This window comes from Colobus angolensis, unplaced genomic scaffold (genome assembly GCF_000951035.1).
Source record: "Colobus angolensis palliatus isolate OR3802 unplaced genomic scaffold, Cang.pa_1.0 Scaffold180, whole genome shotgun sequence".
Taxonomy (NCBI): domain Eukaryota; kingdom Metazoa; phylum Chordata; class Mammalia; order Primates; family Cercopithecidae; genus Colobus; species Colobus angolensis.
The window spans coordinates 3072063-3097530 of record NW_012114933.1 but is presented as its reverse complement, the minus strand read 5'-3'; the positions used below and the strand labels follow the sequence as shown (position 1 = coordinate 3097530).

Here is a 25468-nt window from a genome sequence, read left to right as displayed (position 1 = left end):
AAGTTCACTCAAGAAACAGGAAATTCAAATTCTTTATGTTTCAAGTATTTTTGAACAAGTGGTAAAATGAAATTGATTTTTATCATGTTGAAATAAAAGTAACAGCAGATATTCAATGAGTGACTTATTTTGTGGATATTTTTGTCCTTTGGATATGATGTATAGAGTCACAATATATTTTCACCTTTTTTGAGAAATTAGTGATTTAGACATCTTACATAGTTACTGAGCACCTGGTACAGTAAAGATCTCTCTTAAGAATGATTTGTGTGATGTAGTTAGGTGGACCCTCCAGCAGAGGGCGGTAGAGCCAGGGCCATAGTAAAAGTTACAGTAAAGTTGCTTTTAGCAACTTGAGTCTCAGATTTAATTTTGCATAGAATCAAAAGTTCAGTTTAGTAGCCATTTTCTTTAAAGTCAGGCTGTAGTGGTTCCTAAATGAAAATTAGGCCCTGATTTTGTGTAAGATGATGTCCAATCTTTGACACCTTAAAAATATTAAAAGATGATGATGAGGAAGGAGTTTTTAAAAATGCAATTTGTAGTTTTTAACAAGTGATGTAGAATAAATAAAAGGAAGTACTTTTTAAAAAGTAAGTATAAAATTATTTTCCGGTTAATTCTATGGGACAAAATGATTGCTTTAATACAGGTCTTTTAACAGCATTTCCTAACCTGCTGTGTGAAAAAGAAATAAAAAGTAGTGCTCTTTTTCTGTAACATTTTATTTTTTAAAGAGATGGTGGGGGGGGGTGTCTCATTATGTTGCTGGCCTTGAAATCCTGGGTTCAAAGGATCCTCCCTGCCTCAGCCTCCCAAGTAGCTGCAATTCCCACACTCAGCTCTCCAAGATTGTATTGAATGTGAGAGATATAGCAGATGCACTTATTGATGGTAGTGCTGCAGTGAGCTGCCCTCCTGAGACGGCTCAGCACAACTGCGATGGGCAGGGAGGCGTGTGAGACAGCACTGCAGACATGAATGGAGATGCTGGTGCATCACTATTTATGGCAGCACACACTCACTTTCCACTCCATCTTTGCATTACTCTGCCATCTGTACAGCGATGGCAGTCTGTGAGCCCAACGTGTACTTATTTTATAACTTCAGCACATTCATTTCGGCATACTCTTTAAAAATATTTAAACCCTCCTGCTTACTACTATTTTTTAAAAAAAAAACTATGCAGATGACTCTGCTTTTGCATGTTGCAGCAGTTTGGCTGATTTTTTTTCCCCTCTCTATTCAAAGCACACATTTTATTTCAAGAGGTAAGTTGTGCTTTAGAGCTTTAGAGCAGTGCTTCTCAACTTCAATGCAATATGAATCACTTGGGGATGCTGTAGAACTTCCAATTTGACTTGAATAGTTTTGAGTGGCCCCTGAGATCTGTGTTTTTAACAGGCTTCAGGTGATGCAGCACCGTCTATCCATGGGCCACACTTTGAGGAGCAATTTCTGCTGTCTCAAAACTTTGAAGGCAGTTTAAGAGTCCTACAGAATATCCTGTGGTCACTGCTAGAAACATAGACTGGACAACTATGGAGAATTATAGCCTCAGTCTTCTTAAATTGAGTCTTGGATGTGAGCAAAGTGAATGTATAAGATAAAAATAGTAAAATATATAACTTGTAAAACCCCAAAGAAAATAACTTTATTTTCCAGACAATTGTAACAATATTCAATAATGTGGTATGAAAAGAGTGGTTTACAGTTAATGAAACTTTTCTGTTTGTTATACTTGGATATGAGAAAAGCTATTAACTAGTTTATGTTGACAAGAATTTAATTTTTGTTTCTCGTAAATCAAATGAATTCTGCAACTTTTTGCACGAACATGCATTTATTTTTATAGTTTTTGTGGAAAGTAAAGAGGCAAAACACATTTAATCAAAAACATCGAACACATTTGAACAAAGACTTATCTATTATGTATAAAGGAAAATATCCAAGACAATTTCTTTAAAATATACACAATTCTAACATAGTTGTGCAATATATACATTCAGATTTTGACAATCTGCCAAAATAAACAGGCACCTGTGGAACCATATTTACATAATGGCTACAGTTTCGGTCTTTAGCGTTCAAAGGAATAGTTAATATTTTCACTGATTTCACACTTTTCCCCCATGTTTCTCATTCACCTCTAGATTTTAAATTACCCTTTCCAATTGGTTAAAATGGGTGTGCGTACACAAAAGGGCATAGTCCTGCAAAGTTGTTTACATAATTGTTTTATGTGTGGAAATTGAAATACGAAAGATGGATCAGGGATCTCAGTTTAAGGGATCCTGCCTTCTGTATGATGATGTCTTAATTTTTAAGATTTTCATACATTGGGTTATGGCTATATATCAGGACAGGTAAATACATTATAAAATTACACGTTTTATAACAATTTTTAGTATAATCACTTGTGTGACTATAATAAATTGGCTTTAGTTTTCTTTACTCTTCACAGTTTTGATAACTATTTTACAAAAATAACATTGCTAGCTAGAAAAATTTCTGTCCAGTTAGGAGTTCTTATTTTGCTGCTGAAATGAGTGATGCACAATTTTAAATCTCTGTAGTTTCTTCATAAGTTATTTTACTATCTTACTATTTTATAAGCCTTGTGTGGCAGTCAAGCTTTTACCACATTCCGTAGACCTTGTCTGTATACCATTTATGAAATGGAAATTTGAATTTGACATCTTTTATGCCCTCTACTGACTTTTAAAGCAAAAATATTGTTGAATAGGAACACATAGCTTTTATTTAAAAAATGTTTTTCCCCTGAATTTCTTGTATGCATACTCACCTTTGCTTAAAAGTGCTTGAGAAATACTGCCCCCCAGGAGGCATTTGACAATGTCTGGAGACATTTTTTGATTGTCCTGACTGCAGGGGAAGGATGCTGTGGCATCAAGTAGCTAGAGGCCAGGGATGCTGCTAAATATTGTACCTTATAGGACAGGGCTGCTGTCCTACAAGGTACAGGACATTCCCTGCAAGGAAGAATCACCTGGCCCCAAATGACAGTAGTGCCCAGGTTGAGAGACCCTGCCCTGGTGTGATAAATGGTGCACAGACAAGTGGCTAATGGTTTATAGTAATTCAACTACTCCCTGTAAACAGTGTAAACTAGGTTGATTACCTAAGGCAAGGCTAACCAAAGCTTTCAAGTTCTGTATATGTATGTTTAGTACTTATTTAAGGAAGTACTCACCTAAAGAAGGTGAGACGGAGTAAAATAAAAGGAAGGATGTGCTATAATTCTTTGTATAGCACATTGAAAAGCTAGTATTTATATATACAGTACTAACTCTTTTTTTTTTTTTTTTTGAAACGGAGTCTTGCCCTGTCGCCCAGACTGGAGTGCAGTGGCATGATCTTGGCTCACTGCAGCCTCCGCATCCCAGGTTCAAGTGATCCTCCTGCGTCAGCTTCTCGAGTAGCTGGGATTACAGGCACCTGCCACTACGCCCAGCTAATTTTTGTATTATTAGTAGAGATGGGATTTCACCATATTGGCCAGGCTGGTCTCAAACTCCTGACCTCATGATCCATTGGCCTCAGCCTCCCAAAGTGTAGGGATTACAGGTGTGAGCCACTGTTCCCAGCCACACTGTGTTTTTAAATAGTCATTTTTTTGAGACAGGGTCTTGCTATGTTGCTTGGCTGGACTTGAACTCCTGGACTTAAGCGATCCTCCTGTCTCTGTCTCCCAAGTAGCTGCAGCTGCAGGCACACACCAGCATCACTAGCTGTTAAATATTCTTTATCAAGCTAATGATTAGTTTCTCTAGTCTTTTTTTTTTTTTTTAATAAAATTTCCGTTGGAACAAAACAGCGAATTCTCACAGCTGTTAAAAGAATTGGACTCTGGCATACCTAACTAGAGAATACCATGCTATTTTTTCTATAAACTCCTGGCATTTTATGCCTTTTTTTTTCTTGTTTGTTTTGTGTTGTCAATTACAAAGTAATTCTTTAAACAGTACAGATAGCCCTGGACTGCCAACATAGTGGCTGGGCCAGGGCAGTCAAGGTCGTCCATATACACATGGGCAGATAACCTGTTTTCCTCTGACATTTTTTTCCAAGTCAAATTCTTGGAAGATTGTCTATTTGTATTATAGAAATCCAGACCATAGACTTTTAAAACTAAAAGCATCACTGCTGAACTCCAGCTCAGTCTTCCCATTTTATAATGAGGACTCTGAAGTTTATAGAGGTCAAGGACTTGTCCAAAGCTTTAGATACGTAGTGTCTGTGCCCTTTTCCTCTAAGTTCCTCCTAGAGAATGTGGAGGCTCAGGAACAGAGAAAATAAGGTGCAAAAAGTAGAAATGGGTGGTATTTCTCAAAGTGTGGTCCATCTGCATCCTAGTGACTGGGGTGCCTGTTAAAATGCATATTGCTGGGCCTTCTCCCAATCTGACCAAATCATCTCAGGATCTACCTTTTGAACAAACTTGCCTAGGTCAAAATCTTTCTTATGGAAGTTTAAGTTCTTCAGAAACAAGACAGCCACAGAGGGTGCACCTGCCAATTTGGTGGCTTCCAATGCCTCATCTGTAACTTCTCATGAAATCCTGAGATGTTTTACTTTACATTGTTTACATCCCCTCACGTTCCAACATTTAGAAATTCACTCGAGCTTATTTTTCTTACTTGTTTAGCACTAAATGAAAATAGCTTCCTGAAGGTAAGGAGGTTATATGCAGTAATTCATGCAAGTGTGTAAATTAAACAGATGACTTTTCCCAGTATCTAATGCACAGCAGCTGTCCTGAAGGAGTGGGAACTTGGGATGAGGGGTAAAGGAGGGGATAACTTTGGACCACTGGAGAGAAAGTCAGGCTGTAGAGGGCTTCTATAATAATGGGACCACCGGGAGGTGGGAGAGTGGTTCAGTAAGGGAGGAGGAAGGTTGCCAAAGAAATACTCATCTTTCAGAAATTCACTAGGTTACTGCCAGTCACCCAAAGAAGTCCTAAAAGATAACTGTTGTGCCTCCTAAAAGAGAAAGGAAATGTCCTCCTTTTCCTTCCTCTGGCACAAGATGGGCCTCTAGCAGATGGGATTTTACATAAATGTTATATTCTGGGTTTTAAACAAAATTTTGTGCCTTGGTCTCTATATCGCCCCCTCTCCTAACTTAAATGGATATATAGGAGGTATACTCTAAGCTCAGTTATTCAAGCATGTTTTGATCATTAGAGCAAGATGGGGTGTGGAAGGGGCAGCCGTGCTCTAAAAGGAACCAACAACAAATTTTACTTAGTTTATAAATAAAATTATCACTTAGAAGTATCATCTGTGGCAACTTTGGATGAGCAGCATAAATTGAAAAACAACCTGTGTTTTTGTTAACATCAATAGTCATTAAAATATACACAAGTGGAAGTGCTTACATATCAGGCACTTCCGCTTTTGTTGTTGCTGTTTAAAGACAAGTATTTTAAAGAAAACAGTTTTCCCCCTTAAAATCTGAGAGTATCATATTTTTCTTTAAAAGATGTCATGCTTGGAAGCATTTCATGTTTCTGACAAAATGCATATTAGAATGTAAACGCTGGGCCAGCCAGTTTAAAGATTACTTTTTTTCCCCATCATATAAAATAAGTCTTTTACCCATTATATCCCTACCCGCCCCCCACACCTCCCCAAACCCCCACAATATCTTCATGCCAAACTGACCTGCAGTTTTCTCTTAAAATACCAGGTTAGTTCACCTATGACATGATTAAAAAAATGGGATTTAAAAAGAAATCCATTCACGCAAATAGCAAACTCTGGCTGGGATGCTGCCAGTTCCCATTGCAGGTAGGTCTGCCGGTTCAGCTATTGAGTTCTGTGGTCTCGTCAATCTCATCTGGATTTTTGGTCATCTTTTCATATTTTCTTTTGAAGAAGCCGAGCTGTAAAGGTGATGATATAAAAATGTTACCACCCGTGGCTTATTTTGTAAAGTGCCTCTGACCGCCTTGGCTGCCCACGTCCTCTGACACACCTCTGGGAATCCCTGAGGCTCTGAAGGGAGGTGAGCAGACTGATGACCTGGTATCTATCACCCGCTAGAAGGAAATTTATATCTAGAGAGCTCAGCTGCATTGCATAAAGCTACATTTTTCAGCGTCTACTTACTTGAAGCTGAACAAAACATGCAGGGCTCTGGATAAAAGGAAAGTTTAAAAGACGATAAAATCCTTACTGGTTGTTTTTAATGACATGAATAGAGAAGGTACCGTATAAAACCTGAGGTTGATGTTTTGTAAGCAAATTCAAGGCTGGCCTTCAGGAGCCCTGTATTTTAAAATATGAAGCTTTTCTTACCTTCCATAAAATTGCAACCAGAGCTAACAGCAAAAGGATTCCAGCAATTATACTTCCTATTATAACTCCTATTGGTACTTCGGCTTTCTCATCAGGTTTCATTATCATCAGGGGAATCTGGAAATGTCAGTTTACAGTTGAGTTATTTTAATACCACAAAAAAGTGGGGAGATGGTCTAGTCCAGTTCTCTCATTCTGTAAGTGAAGGTCTACAGCTCTAGAAAGGTGACATGACTTGCTCTTGATGGCGTATCTCAAACACTGGCAGAACAATTTTAGAGAAAATCCTCCTGCAAAGTCCATCCAGCTAAAAAAATACAACTTTTCTAGTTTCCCTCCTTTAACTACATCAATGTCTTGTGGCTACTTCATGCCTGAGAATCTCAGATGCTTATTTTACTTATGAAATAGAAACTTCCATTTCTGGCCTACATTCAAATCAAGTGAAAGCATCATCAAGTGGAAGCAAACAGCTTTGGGCAGAGGAGTCGAAGAAACTCATTAACCCAACTTGATGGTGATGAAACCACAGCTTTGCATTGGGTCTAAAATACTAGTTTCACTTAAACCTCACTCCAAGTTGATATTGTTGGAAAAGTAGAAATAGTATCTCAAGGGTCAAGTTGACCTTTTCAGCGGGAAAGTTGTCCTTGAGGCTACTTGGGATTCTTTATGTCTGCTTCCTGGCAATCTTTGAGACGCTGTAATGGAATGGCTGCCCTGAGTTTTAACAGTAAAACTGTATATTCAGTTTTTAATTAATTAGGGGAAATTTAATTAATTGGGGAAAGAGTCTCAACCATTCTCTTTAGAAAATATTCCTAAAGAGCTATAGGTAGAAGCAAAAGAAGGGGATAATATGTATTTTATTTACTTGATTTAACATTAAATTGTAGTGGCAAATGAGCTGGTTTTTGTCATATAATTTATGGGCTGCACTAAACTTGCAGCTGACCTTGGCGACTGTGTTTCTTTTCATTTGTATCTTCAAGAACTAAAATATACGGCTTGATAAATTTATGAATAAAGTGATGATAAATTCGTGTAGCTCACTGCTTAATGGCAGTCATAAGCTTTCTTCTCTCTTTTCCACAGCTTTCTAACCCAAGGAACCACAGATCCCTATGGACCCATGACTATAGCATTTTGTGGATCAGATTTTTAAGTGGGCTAGGGATTCAAGTAAATATAACAGACACTTAGAACATGTGAAGTTATTATTTAGGTTAGATACCTTATTCAAAAATTTATCCAAATTGATGTTTAGATTAAAAAAATTATCATAGACACAACTGAGTAATATTAGGCTGGTGCAAAAGTAATTGCAGTCTTTGATATTAAAAATACTTTTTCTTTACCTTTTTTTTTTGAGACAGAGTCTCGCTTTGTCATCCAGGATGGTGTGCAGTGGCGCAATCTCAGCTCACTGCAACCTCTGCCTCGCAGGTTCAAGTGGTTCTCCTGCCTCAGCCTCCCGAGTAGCTTTGATTACAGGTGTGTACTACCACACCCAGCTAATTTTTGTATTTTTAGTAGAGACAGGGTTTTACTGTGTTGACCAAGCTGGTCTCAAACTCCCAACCTCAGGTGATTCGCCTGTCTCGGCCTCTCAAAGTGTTGGGATTACAGGTTTGAGCCACCGCGCCCAGCCTTTCTTTACTTTCAATGGCAGATACCACAATTACTTTTGCACCTAGTAATTGGCTTCTGTTATTTATTAGTATTGCTCAGAGAAAACCAATAAAAGAAGAATCTAATGGGTTTATTAAAGTTGTTCATTTGAATTTCCGATTAATATATTTAATACTGCTCTCTAAAAACAGTCTTCAGTGGAGTTTCACATATTGTCTGAACACTGTTTTTCTAAAGTGAGCTTTTAAAAAAAATCTATAATACTTCTCCCCAATGCTAAGTTCATAGCATTTTGAATTTGAAGTTTGCATTTCCTTTGGCTCTATTTCTGATTTTCCAGGCCCTAGTCTCTGAAGAGAGGGTGTGGGCTTTCACTGAGGCTCCTAAACCAGAGGCAGAGAAGTAAGCTCTGTTGTGTGGAATCATTTTTTCTTGGATAAGAGTGGGGCCCCAGTGCTGTGAGCTTCACTCTCAGGCATGGAGTGAGGAGGCCCAGAGTTCATGGGGCCATAACTTTTTGACCAAGTCTGTAGGCTGGAGCAGTGGACTGAGGCCAACTGCCAAGCTGGCCTTGGGGGCAGACTCTTAAACTGGCTTTCAACTCCTAACACAAGCATTGGGAGGAAAATGCTCAGGGCTCTGCCAGCAGATTAGCTGGGCATGGAAATCCCACTATATCTAAACATGGCACAGTCTAACCAGAGATTTAGTGCAAAGGAAAATTATCTCATGCCAGCTTGTGGAACAGAGAGCCTTTGTTTTCTGAAAGCTTTTTTTTTTTTTTTTTTTTTTAAATCAAGGGGAGCATTTATAGTCCTCCAGAACGTAAGATCTAATGAATGGACATGCCACACAGTATCAGTGTCTAGTTGTAAGGAGAACTATTTTTAAAAACCCTCTAATAAATGCATTATTTATTAAGCATGCTTCAGTACCTTTCTTTAAAAATTATTCAAAATACAATTTATGATTTAAATAAGCATAATTAGGTTTTGTGGCCTAAGCTCCAGACCATTTTGTGTAAGCAGGAGGAGAAAGGAAGAACTGGTGTTGCTGGCTTAGTCATGAGAAGAGACACCCTGGAGTCCCAGACAACATAGAGCCCCTTTTGTTGTGCTTCTCACTGGATCACCACTTCTAGGAAAGCCAGCTTTGCTGACATGGGTCGGGGGCATGGAGGAGGGCAAGTATAGCACTGAACGTTTCAAGTAGCACACACCCTCGCCGAAATCTCAACATAATAAACATCAGATCTTTAAAGTTTTAGTAAGATGTTTCTACATACATGTAGGTGAGAAGAGTGACTATTCCGGGCTTTTAGAAATGGAATGCCTATCACAGACCCTGAGGCTCACAGGGAAGGTGTGATATGCTCACCGTAACAGTGTTATCTTCGATCACGTATATCTCAGGGTTATAGGTGTTGATTTCTGCAGCTGCCGTTAGCTGTACTGTCTGGAACGTTGACTGGAACATAAAGGAATATGTTTTATGCTAGCAGCAGAAAATGCAGAAAAGCTGGCATGCTTATGATTTATGTATTTATTTCCTGGTGGAATGTGACAAGAGCAAACAGTTCTGAAGACCCGTCCAGAATCTGTGTGTGTTTAAACCAGTGCTGTGTAACAGGACTGCCCATCAGAAATACCAAGGTTAATTTTAAGACATGTAGATGCCGGCACCTTGCCACCACAAATCTACTCTTTGGGGTGGAACCAAGACATGAGTGGGTTAAAATATCTCCCTGAGGAGATCTGAACTTGAGAACTGGGTTGAAAAACGAGGATTTAAAAATGAATTTTTTTTAACTTGGAAGATCATAGTTTAGATTTTTTTAAAAATAAAGTTTATAACATGAGAGAAAATTGTAAACTTGGCATCTTTGTATACTTAACACAAGGTTAGTAAGTAGAGGTAGGCATGCCACACACATCTGGAGAGTGAAGGAACGCACCTGCTAGCATTCAACAAGACTTCTCCTTACAAATGGCAGCAACTCTATCATCAATTCAGAGGCCTGATCAATCACTTTGTAATGAAATTACTTGAAATGTTAAGTTGCCTTGCACTACATCAGAGAAAGGGTAGCAACAAAAGGCAGTACATCAATGGGTTCAAATACAGGAAATGAAATCCATACTTCAGACTGGACCTCCTAAGTGGTCTGAGAAACATCCACTTTGCTGCTTTAAATTGCTGGAAGCAAAGATGAGGATAAACATTTGACTTTTCATGAAGGAGGAAGATATGTAGGACTTGACACCAATCCTTGGATGTCACTTGACATACCTTGACATCTCAAGGGTGTTTCCTTAGTTTAATCACCATAGCCACATTAAAGTGGCATAAATACTCCACTTTCTAGGAAGTTTGCTCCCAGAAATAAACTACTGCTTCTGAAGATCGTTGGGAAGGTACTTTAAAAAGTCTCACAGTTCAAATGATGTAGTCTTAAACTCTAGAAAATCCAAATGTGTTTTACAGAGCTGGCATGCATGCATTTTGATGTGCAACAGTCAGTGTTCCTTCCAGTTGGCAAAATTTGCTCTGAAAACATTTGTTCCTCAAATCCAAGGAGCCAAGAACCAATGGAGCAAAACTAAGCACCACACGGCAGCAGCTGGGAAGGTGGTAGAACTAACAGCACTCTTTACATCTTAAAGGACCTAGAATTGTCCTGAAGGCTTGAAACAACTGTAACTAACAAGAAAACAAAGTAAAAGCAAGCAAGCCAGAAGAAATATTCAACTCCTCACTTCCCCATTCCCCCAATTCTGCATTTTTTCTAACTTTCACTATTCATTTTTCTTCCATGTCTTTATCCAAGAATATTACTTATATTTGACTCCAGGGATGAGTTTGGAGGGTGCTGAGTTCTCTAGTTTTATAAAACTCTATAGCAGGAAGTGGGTTTATTGAAGAGATCATGAAATGGTAAAAAGCAAAAAAAAAAATGAGTAGCGTTTGGCTGTAAGCACCTTGGGAATGGATTTATTTGTTAAAAAGAAAAAAAAAAATTAGTAAGAGCTACAAAGGTCCCCAGGAGGTTTCAGACTAATTTCTGTTTTTCTTCCTCAGTTGGAGCTCACGTCAGTAAAAGGAATGCTAGCCACACAAGCAGTCCAATTTAAGGAGGCCTGTCTATCCTTATATTTTTTCATGCCAGATTGAAATTCTGGCTACCAAAATCCCTGCTGAAAGCAAATATCACTAGAGCAGATTCACAGTTGCCATATGGAAAAACAACAACAACAACAACGACAACATTGTTTTGGCTTTTTCTTCAAACTTTTCATGGGGATTGAGATAACTTAGAAAGTCATGTGCCCACTGGGCTCTTCCATCAGGGAAGGTAAAACAGGAGAGCAGGGTGATGACCTGGCTGTAATATAGGAAGACATATCCTTATGCTAGATTCATCTACTGGATGGTTTGAGATCAATCATACAATTAACTGAGAGCTCAAGGAGTGAGACAGAGCACAGACACTTTGATTTGGGTGTGGCAGAGGAGACTGGGAAGATGGAGAGTGGGTAAGTCCTAGAGCAGGACAAAGCAGGCTGCCTCTTGTAGCCCAGGGCCTCAGAAATGACCTTGACACCATTCCCATCAATGTGGTAGGTCTCATGGAGTCTGAGAAACAGACCCTTTCACAAGTACCCCAGGTGACTCTGAGGCACTATGACAAATTGGACGAGCATTGGAAAGCCAGGATGGAAGTGTGCTGCCTTCCAGGGTGAAATGCTGTGGGTGATTTGGCCACTGCAGACATTAGCTAGAATACTTACTTTGTCAAAGGGGAAGAACGTGTCAGTGCAGCCTTACATTTCCTTGCTGTTGATAAATCTAACAAATAAAACTGATACTTACTGATGCAAAAGTCCCGTTCCAAATTCTTGTAGTCACATTAACAAAGTATTCTCCTTTCATGTGAAGGTCTTTCAACCAGCAGGTAACATTACTACAGGAAGCAGTTCTGCAGTTCTTATAGTATGGAGTCAAAGGTAAAAGAGAGAGAAAGTTAGTAGGAGTTAAAAATAAATGCTAAAATTTTAAAGATAGATAAAACCCAGTGCTGGGATGCATCTAGGGAAACAGACAATCTCATGAGCTATTAGTAGTTCTAACCCTCCTGCCCTCCTTCAAGGGATTTTGGGACTATATCTCAAAATGTACAAAGTGCACACCCTTTGCCTCATCCATTTCCTGTCTGTATAGACAGCCTCAGGAGATAATCAGCAATGTGTGGAACAAAGTACCCCAAGCCTGTTTATTGCACTACTATTTCTAAGAGTAAAAAGACCTAAAAACCCAACCCCCCCAACTGTAACTTGTTTATCAACAATGTACTAGTTAAATAAATTATTAAACATACACAAAATGTACAACAATTTTGTCATTAAACCTAATGACAGACTCCCTAGATTTTAAGAAAAGTTGACAGAAAGAGGATCAGTGGTTCCAAGGGCTAGTGGGGCAGGTGGAATGAATAAGCAGAGCACCGATGATGTGGAGGGCAGTGAATATACACTGTATGATACTATAGTGGTGGATACATGTCATTTTACATTTGTCAAATTCCACAGCATGGATTTTAACAACACCAAGAGTGAACCCTAATGTAAACTATGGATTTTGGTTGATAATGATACATTAATGTAGTTTCATCGATTGTAACAAGTATACCACTCTGGTGTAGGATTTTGATAGTGGGGGAGGCTGTGTGGGACAGGGGGTATATGGGAAACTTCTGTACTTTCCACTCAATTCTTCCATGAACTTAAAACTGCATTGAAAAATGAAGTGATTAATTGAAAATCTATGACATATTGACTATGTTCCAGGCCAAAAGGTAGCATGGCCCACTTCCGTTACAGCATGCATTTACCTATTTGTAGATTAATACACATTAAGAGAAACATAGTTTTATTCTTCTGGTTTCCTGTTTTCCCCATCCTTCACAAAATAAAACAATCGCAATCAGAGAAAACCAGGAGAATTCCAATACTGTTCATAGGGGAGAGCTGTGGTTTGTTTAGGAGTTATTGCTTACTAAAGGTTTACTTATTTCAATATTTAATATGTGCCAAGCACCATGCCAGATGCTAGACTCGTCTCTTTCCCAAAGAAGCAGGCATAGCTTGACAGCAGGAAATAACAAAATATTGAAAAACAAAGAAGTGCAGCAGCATATTTCACAGCTAAATAAAAAACATCAGTATTATGTGGAAGGGGGATTTAAGGGGCTCCTCTGTAGCACACACCCAGTTCCTTCACAGCTCTTCACCTTATTTCCAAAGTGCACAATGCATAAACACAATAGCTTCACATGAGTTTTTCTGATGTCATGAAATCTGGAACTTGTATTTTATAAGAAGTGGCATAAGATAATTCCAGTAACCTAGATTTGAACACGTATCAGGTTGGTGCAAAAGTAATTGTGGGTTTCAAAACCGTATTTACTTTTGCACAACCTAATATTTTCTAAATCTTGACTCATATAAGCATCACAGTCAAAATAAGTAAGCTCTATGATATCAGTTGGTAGGAGAAGAGCAGCGTCCTGATCACAGGTGAAATAAATGAGTGAGGGGAGCTTTCACATGTTAACTTGTCCTCACCAATTCTTTGGTGTGCCTGAAATTTTCACTTTTGAAAGATACAGAAGATGTTTGTCCTATTTTCAGTGGATTGATATCTGCATTACAACTGATGTCACCAGCCTATAAAAGAAGAACACCTGATCAGACTTCAGAAACAAAACAGTTTATAATGTTCCTTTCAACATGTTAGGAAATCCTCCTGTCACTTGTAGGGGCCTGGGAAGGGCTGTTAGGATTCTTTCAATGGCGCTGACCTGGCCACACTTCATATAATCGCCAGGTGAACATGAGGTATTTAAATGCTCCTGATGTGAACCGATGAGGTGGGCTAGGTTCTTATAGCCCACATATGATGAGGCAAATCTGTAATAGCTAAACACTGTGAATAATTCAGGGTAATTTTCTCTGGAACATTTTAGGATTTTGATTTTCCTATAGCCCCCTATGCACACTACAGGAATAAAGCAACTATTGAATAATACAACTGTTGGACTGAAGATGAGGCAATGTCAAGGGGTTTGGCTAGAGCTGTGCTTGTCAGCCCAGGATGCGTGCTAGAACCACGGGGTGGATGGAGTGGGGGTGGTTAAAGAAAAACCCTAGTGTAAGAATCTTATCCCTAGAGATTCTGATTTAATTACCTGGGTTAGGTCTGGGCACTTTTATTTAAAAGAGCAAACAGAGGGATTAAAATGAACAGCCAGGGTTGAGTATTACCAGGAGAAAGTCCAAGCTGGCTGCTTGAAGACCAGCTCCTCACTGCAGCTGTGAAGACCTGCTATGCTTCCCATACAGGTTCAGCCTCTCACTTCCCAGCCTGCACAGGGCCTGTCAAAGTCAGATCTTCACCTGGTCAAAATGGGGTTTTTGGAATAATTTCTGCCACCTGCAATTCCCTAGACTCAAACATTTGTTTTCTTGTAACAATATTCTTCTTCTGATATGAAATTAACTGCTAGTCAGTTGGCACCTGGGTTGCATAGGAGTTACCGTCTGTTTCCCATCCGTAAAATGTCAGACATGATCACCCTAATCTCATGGGTTATTTCCATCTTGAAAGTGCATATTTTTAAGGCAATTTTGTAATCTTTACCTTGTCTGTTTGCACCCCAGTTAGGTACATCAGTGGGTTCTTTTCTTTGGTATATTGAGGGATGTGGATGATTACAGTTGCCATGCTTACTGGAACGCTTCCTGTTGTTACCTACGTAGAGAATAAAACGTGCCAGTACTGCAACAGGATGTACGTGATGCAAGGAAATTCACCAGTAACCCCTGTGTTGATGAAGGGCAACTATGAGGTGGTAAGATTGAGTCCAAATGAAAGTGAGCCATCACTTTATAGTCACACTTCAAGTCTCTGTGTCTCACCTCTTAAAACGCATTTATGCCTGAGGTTGCATTTTTTTTGAAATTTCAATCATACCTTGGCGATGACCTTGAGCAGTAGGATATAAGTAACTCCCACATGCTTCGTGTTCCAATAATGGAACAGTAGGCATAAATGGCTCAATGGAAAAAAACTCAACATCTACAATGTTAATGGGTAAGTAATTTGTGACTTACAAGACGTGGTATAAATGGTTAAAAATGCCATCTGTGGAGTTGGGCTGCCAGGGTGTGCTGTCCCAGTCTGCTGTTGATTAGCAGTGTGGCTTGGGCAAGGAACTTGACCTCTCTGTGCTTTTCTTATTTGTAAAATAAAGATGATCAGAAATTCAGTAGGAATGTGCTGGCACAGGGCACTTGTACAGTATCTATTCTCACTGGTGGGGGTTTCTGTTCTAATTGGCCAGGGCTCATATCCTACTGGTTATTTAAATATTTTAAATAACATCCCTGGAAATAATACCCAGCTCAAAACTGATCTGGGAACTAAATGGGATAACGTATGTAAAGCACTTGATACAATGGCTGGTACTTATTACACACTCTATGAATGTTATTACTACTACTCCAATAGATGCCCCATTAAAGAATGTAGTTGCCAAATACCATCCACATTTTATAAATTCTAGTATAGTATCTAGATCATAAAGATTCTTCTAAAGATTTTTTTATCACAAAATTGCAGGGTTGCAACCATGTAACAAACTAGTGAAAAATGAACAACAACAAAAATGGTATTGACTTAGGATAGTGGATAAATTCTTTTTACTTTCTAAAGTTATTTAATTTTATTATATTATAAAATAGTTATTCTTTCACAAATTAATTTATCTTCATATATCTGGTAGTAATCTTTAGATTAATAATTGCTTACTAATAGTAAATAGAATTTGGTTCAAAAATATTTTTAGATACTACCTAGTATTACTGTACAGATTTGTATACAAAAGGAAAACTCAAACAGAAGTGGTCTCTAAGAATAAGTTGACATAATAATTATATTCCAAAGACTTTTACCCACAGCAATACCTTTATAGTAATACTCTGTTGGTTAATATTGAACATTTGCCTTCAAAATATATCAATTATCTCTTACCCAAGACACATAACTATGCACAAAGCCCAGTTGTTTACTTATCTATGATCTAGCCTATTGGTTATCAAAGTATGGCACCTGGACCAGCAGCATAAGCATCACCTGGGAGCTTGTTAGATATGCAAATGTATAGGCCCACCCCAGACCTACTGAACCTGAAACCCTGGAGATAAAGCCCAGCATCTGTGTTTTCACAATTCCTCCAGGTGATTTTAATGCACACCCAAGTTTGAGAACCACAGATGTATTTCAATTTCTTTTTACTTTTTCCTTATATTTCCAGACTCATTTTTTTTTTCTTCTTGCTTTCTGCTGGATTTGCCATCCTTATGACAGGCTTACCAACCTTCAGGGAGAAGATGAATTTTGGACCAATATCTTCAAAACTGTGCACGATTGAAGGAACATTCCCATCCGAAGAGATTTCATAAAAATTTATGTTGGTAGATCTGTTGGATGATGTTTGCAAAGCCAAATATTTTAGTTTGCTTTTGTTCTTGAAGGTTAATATTTCTTTTATTTAAGTATCTTATAGCTTAGGTTAAAATAAATTTTACTTTTAGTTACAAAGGCACCAAATCAAAAGAAATGCTTGTTATGGGCTTATGGTCCAATGTATGTTTCTAAGACTAACATCAATTCCTTTCAAAACATATTTCTTTGTGGACTTTCTGCTAAGAGTTTGTGCATTCTATGTCTACCAATTGTCAAGTTTCTAAATAAGTACAAAAGTATACTTTAGAATTGACAGTAGAAGTCTTCCCAAGATTACTGTTACATTGACTAGCATGTTAACATAGTAGACAGTCAGTACTTGTTGGTTGAATAAATGGATTTAAAAGCCAGGGGTTTTCACCTTGCTGTGGCTAAAATGTAATAACAGGGTATTGAGCACTTTCAGTGTTCATTACTGGATGCCTGTATTATTCATTCTTCCTATCCTTCTTTAGTTGCAAACCAATTCAAATAGTTTAGTCTGAATGGGATTGGTCAAATCTGTTTCCACCATTAGTATAGAGACCACCTTTAAGATGGCTGACCCAGAGGTTTTAGTATTCTGGACCTAAAGATACTGGATTGATCTTAACTTCTTTGCTTAAGATTGCCAACAAAGTTCTGCAAGCAAAGTGATGATGAGATCAGAGAAACCCTCATAGGACCACTCAGACTAGAATGAAACTGGGGACCTCCCCTCTCCTCACTCATTTCTGGGGCTCTGAGGTGGGATTCCAACTAGGGTAGCTTCTTTGGGTTGGGGATTAAGGTATGAGTGGTGAGGGTAGGGGTCTGAGAACACTGTGCATATCCTTTCCATTTATTCCCACTGGACAATTTATGTTAATTATAGAATGTTAATTCTATTTCTTAAAAACTTGGGGTGGGCATTTTCTGAAGTAGAATTTTTTTGGGTTTCTGTACTAAAACCTTGTCTTTCCCTCTTTCATGCCTTAACGAATTTTTTCCAAATCCATAAAAGGAAAATATGTCATAGGGAGACTTGAGTGGATGTATTTGTCAAGGTTATATACGAGAGGAAACAATGATTTGTCAGCCTGACATGGAAAATGGGAAAACTAACTAGGATTTGAAACAGAAAGCTTGGATGTGTGTACATGAATTATTTCCTATGCCTTCCAGAAAATCTTTGTGTGAGATCCTAAATGGGGCCAATTTCTAAATTAATATGGTCTCTCTTTGCATTTTAAAGAGATCTGACACTTTTCCATTTGTTACTTAAGTGTTCCTTAGGCTACTTAAGTGTTGATCAATATATTTATAATAGTAGTTACCTATACTCAGGGGGATCCTGCTTCAGAAATAATACTATTATCGCTATTTCTACCCATCTTTTTTTTACAGTATAACTGTACAGTTATACAGTATCAAAGTTGTTGCTAAGAAATACACTACGTTACTGGGTAGGATTTTTTTTCAAAAGTTTGTAAAGATGTTTGTTAAATTTTTTTGCAGCATTGCTTGTGATGGTTAAACCAAACAAAATAAAAATGCAAAGCAACCAAATATCTTGTTAATATTGAATTGGTTATATAAATTATGATCCAGTCAGAACTGGAATAAGTTGGGTCCGTATGTCCTCATATGAAAACGTTTCTAAGATTATGGAAAATGCAAGGAATAGAAGAGTGTTTTAGCATTCCTTTTGGGTAATAAAATGTGCATGTGTGTGTATATGTGTGTGTGTGTGTGTGTGTGTTATATGCATATATCCTGGTAGATAAGCAACCCTGTATCTGGAAGATATTCTGAAAAGTCTTGTTAATCCCCTGTGGGGAGTGGCACTAGGGAAGGTGGGGAGGGATGACCTTTCACTGTGTATCTTTCTCTAATATTTGGGTTTTCTAGGTAGTAGGACTAGAAGCCATTTTAGCTTTTGTCCTTTATAATTCTCTACGTTAATGTTTTTGAGGATATATTTTAAAGAACATTAGAATACATTTGAATTCAAGTTGCCATTACAAAAATACATGCCTAATATGATAATTAGTACAAGTAAAGTATCATTTCAATCTTATATTTATTTCATTCTTAAATATCTGGGAAAATATTGGCCATTGTAGGACAGTAGAATAATAAAAAGACTGTATTGACAAAAAATATTTAGAAGAAAGGATCAGTAGAAGAAGGAAAAAATTCAGGTAATGTGGTAACATCAATTTGGGTTGGTTGCATTTGTTTTCAATGTCTTATTTTAGCAAGTGGGGATCCTTTGAAGTCTGCAGTTACTGATGACTTTTTCAGAGATGTATTATTTGGACTGTATTTTGCTTCTGCTTGTGCTGTTTGCAACTCACTTGATACAGAAGCATTCTTTTCATCTTTGCTCTTTGGCTCAAGCTCTAGACATGATGACGTATTTTCCTTTTTGTTTTTGCTCAGAGAGCTATTGAATGATCTACAGATTCCATGCTCTTAGGGGCTGGGGTGATTGTGGTAGAAATTAGACAAACCTGCTGTCACTGGATTTCTTGGGAAAGTGCTGCAGTGTGCTATTCAGGGGTCATTGATCTGTGCTGGGAAGCTGTCCTAGTGCTTCACCAGGTAGAGAACTCTGGCTCCCAGGCCTGTAGGAGGGCATCACCTGGGCCCAGTGCAACACAACTGTGCCCCAGTTTGTCTGCCATGAACTCACCTTATTTCTGAGTTAAAGTGATATCAATCTATTAGAACCTGTGAAATGTGGATGTTACCCACTTCCCAAGACACCCGTCCCCCTAAACAATTAAAGACAGCTGGTATCAACCAGTAACATTTACACCACTGCTCTCAGGTTTGCTTGCTTTGGGCAGGTAAAAACAGGGAACAAAGCATTTCTTTATGGATGACCTCCTTTGGAAAAAACCTCTTCTCCTCCTGGCTGGAAGAAAACCCTAATCTGATATGTTAGGAATTTTTCACTCAGAAACTAGACTTGATCTAGTTTCAATATTTGAATATTCAAACCGTGACTAGATTCAATATTTATTGTGGAACTACTGTGTGTAAAACATTGTGCTTGGGGCCTCAATGTCCAGGAATGGGGATACCGCTTGAGATCTCATATACAATGGGAAGCAGGCAGTGAGAAGAAAGTGCAGACAACTCTCAGGACCTTTGAGAGTTCTGTTTCAACATTTTGAGAATGTTTGCAGCTACTCAGAGGGCCTGCAATGTGAAGTGTGCCTGTGGTGTGTGGCTACAGGGATCTTTCTCTGCCTTTCTGGGCTGTTCTCATTAGCTTAATAAACCTAATGAGTCACTCAAGGTTTTCCTAGGGACTGATATGTCTGTGGACTTCTGTTTTAGTTCACAAGAATTTTAATTCAAATTCTTCAGTTAAGAATGAGCATACAGAGGACTTTTTTAGCAATGAGCCAAAAATCTTCCGATCTAGAGTTGGTGTTAGTGATAAAAGGTTACCCACTGCTTCACCTACCTTGTTAAGTGAATTTCAGCATCGTACAGGAGAGGAATTTTGAGGTTGACCAAATTATCAGCCTTGTTTTCTTCTTGGCTTTCACTATAGAAAGAAACATTAGGAAATTACTTAAAGAGAAATATAAAGCTATCCATCATTCCATTGATGACTTCATTATGTTTTACCTTAAGGCTTGGAAACTGAGAGATGCCTGATTCTGAAGGTTTTGAAGATTGAAGTCGAAGTTAATAGTAAAGGTCACCTAAAGACAAAATTAAAATTTCTCAGTCTATGATGCTTCATACTCAGGGGTCAATGTGAAAAAAAAAAAAAAAAGGTTCCCATAAAAGTAAACTCACTCAAATTTGATTCTGAATTTTATATACCTTAAGTTTTCCAATTTGTAGAATATCTTTATTTGTCCACCTTGTTTTACTATGCTTCACATTAGAATTAGAGAAGCTTGACTTCCAAGTGACACATGTAAGTTATCCAGGTGCATATACCTGTCTGAATTTAAAAGCTATGAGCTGATGTGAAACTTGTTAACAGGGGTTAATAAATGATCTCCGTGACTCTGTGTATAGTGCTTTGACCAATGTTGCTCGACATATTTACACAAAAGGAAACTTCCATATTGTGTGGACCTTTTGGAATGAATTGCCTGGAGAAAATCCCATTTTTATTAATAATTTAAAGAAACCATTCAGATATTGAAAACTTCCCCTAAGTATGTAGCCAGTTATTTTGTGATGCCTATTAAATGATGATAGCAGGATGCTATGTTGGTAAATCAGCATATGTGCTGAGGAGGGCTTGTATGGACTGGAGGATGAAATGCAAGTTGTACCTGTTGTTCTCTCTTTAAAGCAGGGTAGCCTACATCACAGGCAACAGACTTCTGAGATGCAGCCACCTGGCATGTTACTTCTGTCCCATCAACCTGAACAAGACCAAGGAAACAACAATGATCAATTGGCATATAACATTTGGCTGTGTATGCACACACCTGGTGAAAGAGGTACAGTGACATTTTAGCAGTAAGGTTGGCTCATACTGAAATAATTTATTATCCCTCAAGACTTGAAATTTTATACTGCCCAGGTGGCTAATATACTATTTTTACTGCTAGCCCTAAAGATACCTAGGACATCCAACAAACCAAAGAAAAGATTAAATACTGTATTTTCTTCCCCAGAAAAAAATAGTAAAATAGTTTTTAGATTTCAGATGCACAAATAGATTTAATTCAGTATTTTAAAATGCTGACTTTAGGAATATGTTTTTCTCAATTTATTAGAAGCATTTTCAAGAGAAGAAAATAAAATCATATATTGGTGTTTGTATTTTAAATAATTTGAAGGTTTTTTTTTTTTTCTTAGTTTTCTTCAGGTTTTTTTCTCCCCCTTTAAAAGAAGTAGTTGTCACTTGGCACAGGATGTTTAAACAGCAAGGTCAGGTTAGGTTTAGAACTCTAAGCCTATTAAGATCACATTAACTTTAAATTAAATGAAATCATTGTTTAATCCTTTAATCAAGTAGTTCATTTGGAAAATCTCAGCTTTTCCTTCTCTCCCTTTTTTCTTCATCACTTGGTGGTAGGGGAGGGACCAGGGAGCACTCACGGTCAAGTGTGTTCCTGGTATAACGATCAAGTCAATGTGATTAGCTGGCTTTGCTGGTGTGCATCATCTTGGCAGCAGCAGCAACCGTAGTTGCAAAGCTCAGGCTGAGCTTTGGGACTCAAATATCTCAGAGCAAGTGCACCGCATCTGTGCAGAATGCAGCAGCCTCATCACACTGATGGCTCAAGAAGAGTTATGGGAGTGTCTGGCTACTGCTGCCAAGTCTCAGGATAAGGGAAAAACTGACCCAAGTTGTCAAGCAGAATCTAGATATAGAGCCAGACTATGTTCTCATGCGATTTAACTAGTCGGAAGCCACAAAGTTCAGATTGATCATGCTGAGGGTTAAGGTGCTTCTTTAAACAACTCAGAGGACATAGAGAAGACAGTGATCGATAAGTAGGAAACATAGTGGAAGTAAGCGCAGGGTCTAATCACATACCGGCAGGGAGAAAGATGCAAAAAACAAGTTTTCTGAAAAATCAACAACAATTCCAGTGTTGTATGCACTTTCCCTTTTGTTTTTCAGTGTTACTGAAAATGTTAACCTTTTGTTTTGGTTGCTGACAGTAAAGGGTTGTTCTCTGTTAAAAGCAAAAAGAAGGGAGGAAGCCATTACTGTTAAATAAAAAGGCCAGTATTTTCAAATTTCACTCATTAAAAAACTAAACTCTTTAGACTTACTTAGAATACTGAGAAAATTGCTTTGTAATAAACTATCTTTGCATTAAAATGATACTGACAACAAATAAGTAAATGCATTTGGATTTTGTTCTTTGTTGCTATTATATTAGAGGGAATGGAACCATTTAAATACAGATAATTTTGTATTTCATATTAATTTACTCTTATGTGTATGGTAGACATTGAAATTTAGTTTTTAAAGGTCTTTATTAGTTATGAATGTTTCTTTTATAGAAAAACTCTATAAACATTCATTTGAATAAAGTAATCTAGTGTGTCTTTTATTTCTACATTTTACAATGAGCTTTAAAGTAAAACTTACTGAGCAGCTGGTATTTGTCGGACATCTAGAACTAGATCAGCAATGCAAAGTCCATCCTCACCACAGTCTTTGTGGAAAGGAATCTACAAAAAAGGAAAAAAAGATCCATACATTTGCTCTTGGGTTGAAAAAGCAAATTATAGAAGAATACATACAGTATTATTCTATTTACATAAAGTATAAAACCAAACAATGTTCTAGGAATATATAAATGTTTAACAAAATAATAAAGAAAAGCATTAATAAACACAAAATTCAAGATAATCATTTGTGCAGGGGGAGCTGGATGAAAGTGTCTATGGCGGGGACAGCTATACACAGAGCTTCATATGTATTGGTAATATTTTTTGAGTGATGAGCACAAGGCATTTACTTTATTTTTATTTATTTCTTCAACAAATATGTGTTGAACATATACAATGGGCCAGGCCCAGGTCTAGGGACTGGAAATACAGCAGTGAACAAGAAAAACAAAAATCCCTGCTGTCATGGAACTTAAGTGTTAGTGAACTTTACGCAAATATAATTGTATTTCAATTAGAAAATTAAGAATTTACAGGCTGCATCCTAAGTATCCTTCAGACACTATTGTAGTGACTGTGAAACTTTGTTTGCCAGTCTAAATCCAGGAAGTGTAAGCTGCACTTACACTGAAGACCTTGGTAGTCTCAGAATAGGCTTCAAGGGCAGGGCTAGTGCCAGGGTTTTCCAGACTGATGTCCACACGCAAATCCAAAGAGTTGACAACATCAGAGGGCTCCTAAACATACACACACACAAACATACAGGGAGAGACAGAGTCAGTTTATTAGGGCATAGCAGCATTAAAACAAGAAAACGATTACAAATGTGTTTACAATTAAGAGCACAGTCAGCTCTCAATTACGTAGAATATCTTTGTTTTGAATAATCAAGACTCTCACTTCTTTTCTTCCAACCTAATTCTGCTTTTAGCCTCTCTTCTACTAAGAAACCAAAGGAGACTTGGGTCTAGTAAGAATTTGAAGCAGGGATTCTTAGTTAATGAAGCTCATCAGTTCTTGTCAAGAAAGCACTATGTCTATACAAGTGAAACCCTAACATTTGAATTTGCCTTTTCCTCAGAAGCGGTATCTTGGTATTCTTTAGTCCATTCACAGGCAGGACTTACTCTTAACTCTTGGGGGCCTCCCAGAAAGACTTTCTCCTTCTGGGGGCCTGTCTACCATGACAGCTCTGGACTATGAGATGTTTCCTTGGCTGGCTATGGGCTTAGCAAGTAGGATGTACTTTAACTGGCATTGATATCAAATAGAGAAAGAGGATTTTTTTTTTTTCAGCTTGGCTGTCTCCATTTCCTCACTAGGGATTATGAGTATAATCTGATCTACCACTTAGCACAGGATGGGAGAGAAGGGAAAAAAGATTTTTTCCTTTAAAGAATCTATAAAATTGTCACCTTAACAACAAAGAAGTCCATGTCTTCACAAACAAGAAACATTCAAACTGAAAAATTAACTAAACAACTCAACTGATTTTAATTCATCTAACCGTCAACTTTATGTTTTTCTAGTGTTTACACTTAGCATTTCTTGAAGTAAGATCTCTCTGTACCATCCATTTACATAAGAAATATTTGCGGTGCTCCTTAGACCTGCATATTCCTTGGGCCTTCAAACCTAGATTTCTGATGGTAAGAACCCAGAATATACATTTCCCAAAAGTTTCCCTGGCAGTTCCTTTGCTCCTTAAATTCTGAGAACCATATTCTAAAAAGTACTTAAATATCCTTTTTAAAAAAGTGGTTTCCTGAGTAAATTATCCTTTCAAATGCCATTATGTGGTTTCCAAGGTGGAAATATTCACATCATTTATAAAATAAATTTCTGGTTGGAAGTTTTCTCCTGAAAAGCATTTTTCTTACTTGGAAAATTTTCAAAATCCATGTTAAATACAGTAATTATAGCATACAATCAGAACAAATAATTATTATCTCATAATCTACTATATTGCATCTATGTTAACTGAAATCTAATAGTAGAAACGACAACTGGACTTATTTTTCAGTAGCTGAACAATAAATAAAATTTTTCTCTGATAGGAAACTATCAAAATAAAATTTATTGCCAATGGAAAGTTCTCTCTGTTAAACATTTAAGAAAACACTGTATCTATGATTTCTTTAAGAATTGTATTTTTAGCCCTTCCATTGCAATTCCGAATGAAATCTGATGCTGCTGACTTATATAATAATAGATTGTGACCATAAGTATTAGCATAAAGTAAATATGCTTCTTATTTATGGAATTACATAAGAAAGGCATTCATTAGAAGGGCAAACATTTTCTAACTCATAAGCTTCCATTTTAGACTTTTACCACTCATTTGTCTTTAAGAAGAAATAAAATGAAAAGGGATGGTCCTGAGGCCTCACCTGTATATAAATGATGTGCTCGGGGCAACTCTGTGCTTGATTTACTACCATATTCTTCTGCAGGCACCTTTCATTGTTTTCTTTAAATAACCCCCTGGAGGTTACTCTGGATGAAAATCCATCTGCATCAAGTGTGATGTTATATACAATGGCTATGATAAAAAATCATAAAGAAATGTTATTTCAAATCAACTTATAGGAAAAAGCATCTCTGCTTTATTGTGTCTTCTTGGACAAAGTATCTTACATCAATAAAATATGGAAATAGTCTTCGTATTGGTGGCTTGTGAACCATAGCTAGCACCACATACCATTTGTCATTCTAGCTCTGATGTGACATAGGTGACTGTGCATACAAAGAAATGTGATTCAGAGAAATGTGGCTGTGAGCAGTGGAAAGAAAACTAGACTTGCCGCCAGGAAACCTACTGTGATGAACCTGGGCAAATTGCTCACTCCCAC

At 37.6% G+C, this 25468-nt stretch overlaps 1 protein-coding gene across 3 annotated transcripts in view; it reads right to left on the bottom strand.

Moving 5' to 3' along the window:
- Positions 1-1628: 1628 nt before the first annotated feature.
- ITGA2 (integrin, alpha 2 (CD49B, alpha 2 subunit of VLA-2 receptor)) overlaps positions 1629-25468 on the bottom strand; it is a 110290-nt gene continuing 86450 nt past the window's right edge. For 2 of the 3 annotated variants that reach the window (XM_011939346.1, XM_011939345.1), the window contains 14 exons: positions 25007-25158; positions 23243-23353; positions 22594-22676; positions 22030-22171; positions 20813-20905; positions 20148-20224; positions 19981-20064; positions 16393-16495; positions 14655-14765; positions 13580-13681; positions 11829-11942; positions 9336-9425; positions 6327-6443; positions 1629-5911 (listed from right to left, as the gene is read on the bottom strand). In XM_011939346.1, coding sequence (XP_011794736.1) covers positions 5831-5911; positions 6327-6443; positions 9336-9425; positions 11829-11942; positions 13580-13681; positions 14655-14765; positions 16393-16495; positions 19981-20064; positions 20148-20224; positions 20813-20905; positions 22030-22171; positions 22594-22676; positions 23243-23353; positions 25007-25158 — 1460 coding nt within the window. In that variant the 3' untranslated portion in view covers positions 1629-5830. The remainder of the gene's footprint in view (positions 5912-6326; positions 6444-9335; positions 9426-11828; positions 11943-13579; positions 13682-14654; positions 14766-16392; positions 16496-19980; positions 20065-20147; positions 20225-20812; positions 20906-22029; positions 22172-22593; positions 22677-23242; positions 23354-25006; positions 25159-25468) is intronic. The other variant, XR_001001489.1, reaches the window with a different exon arrangement.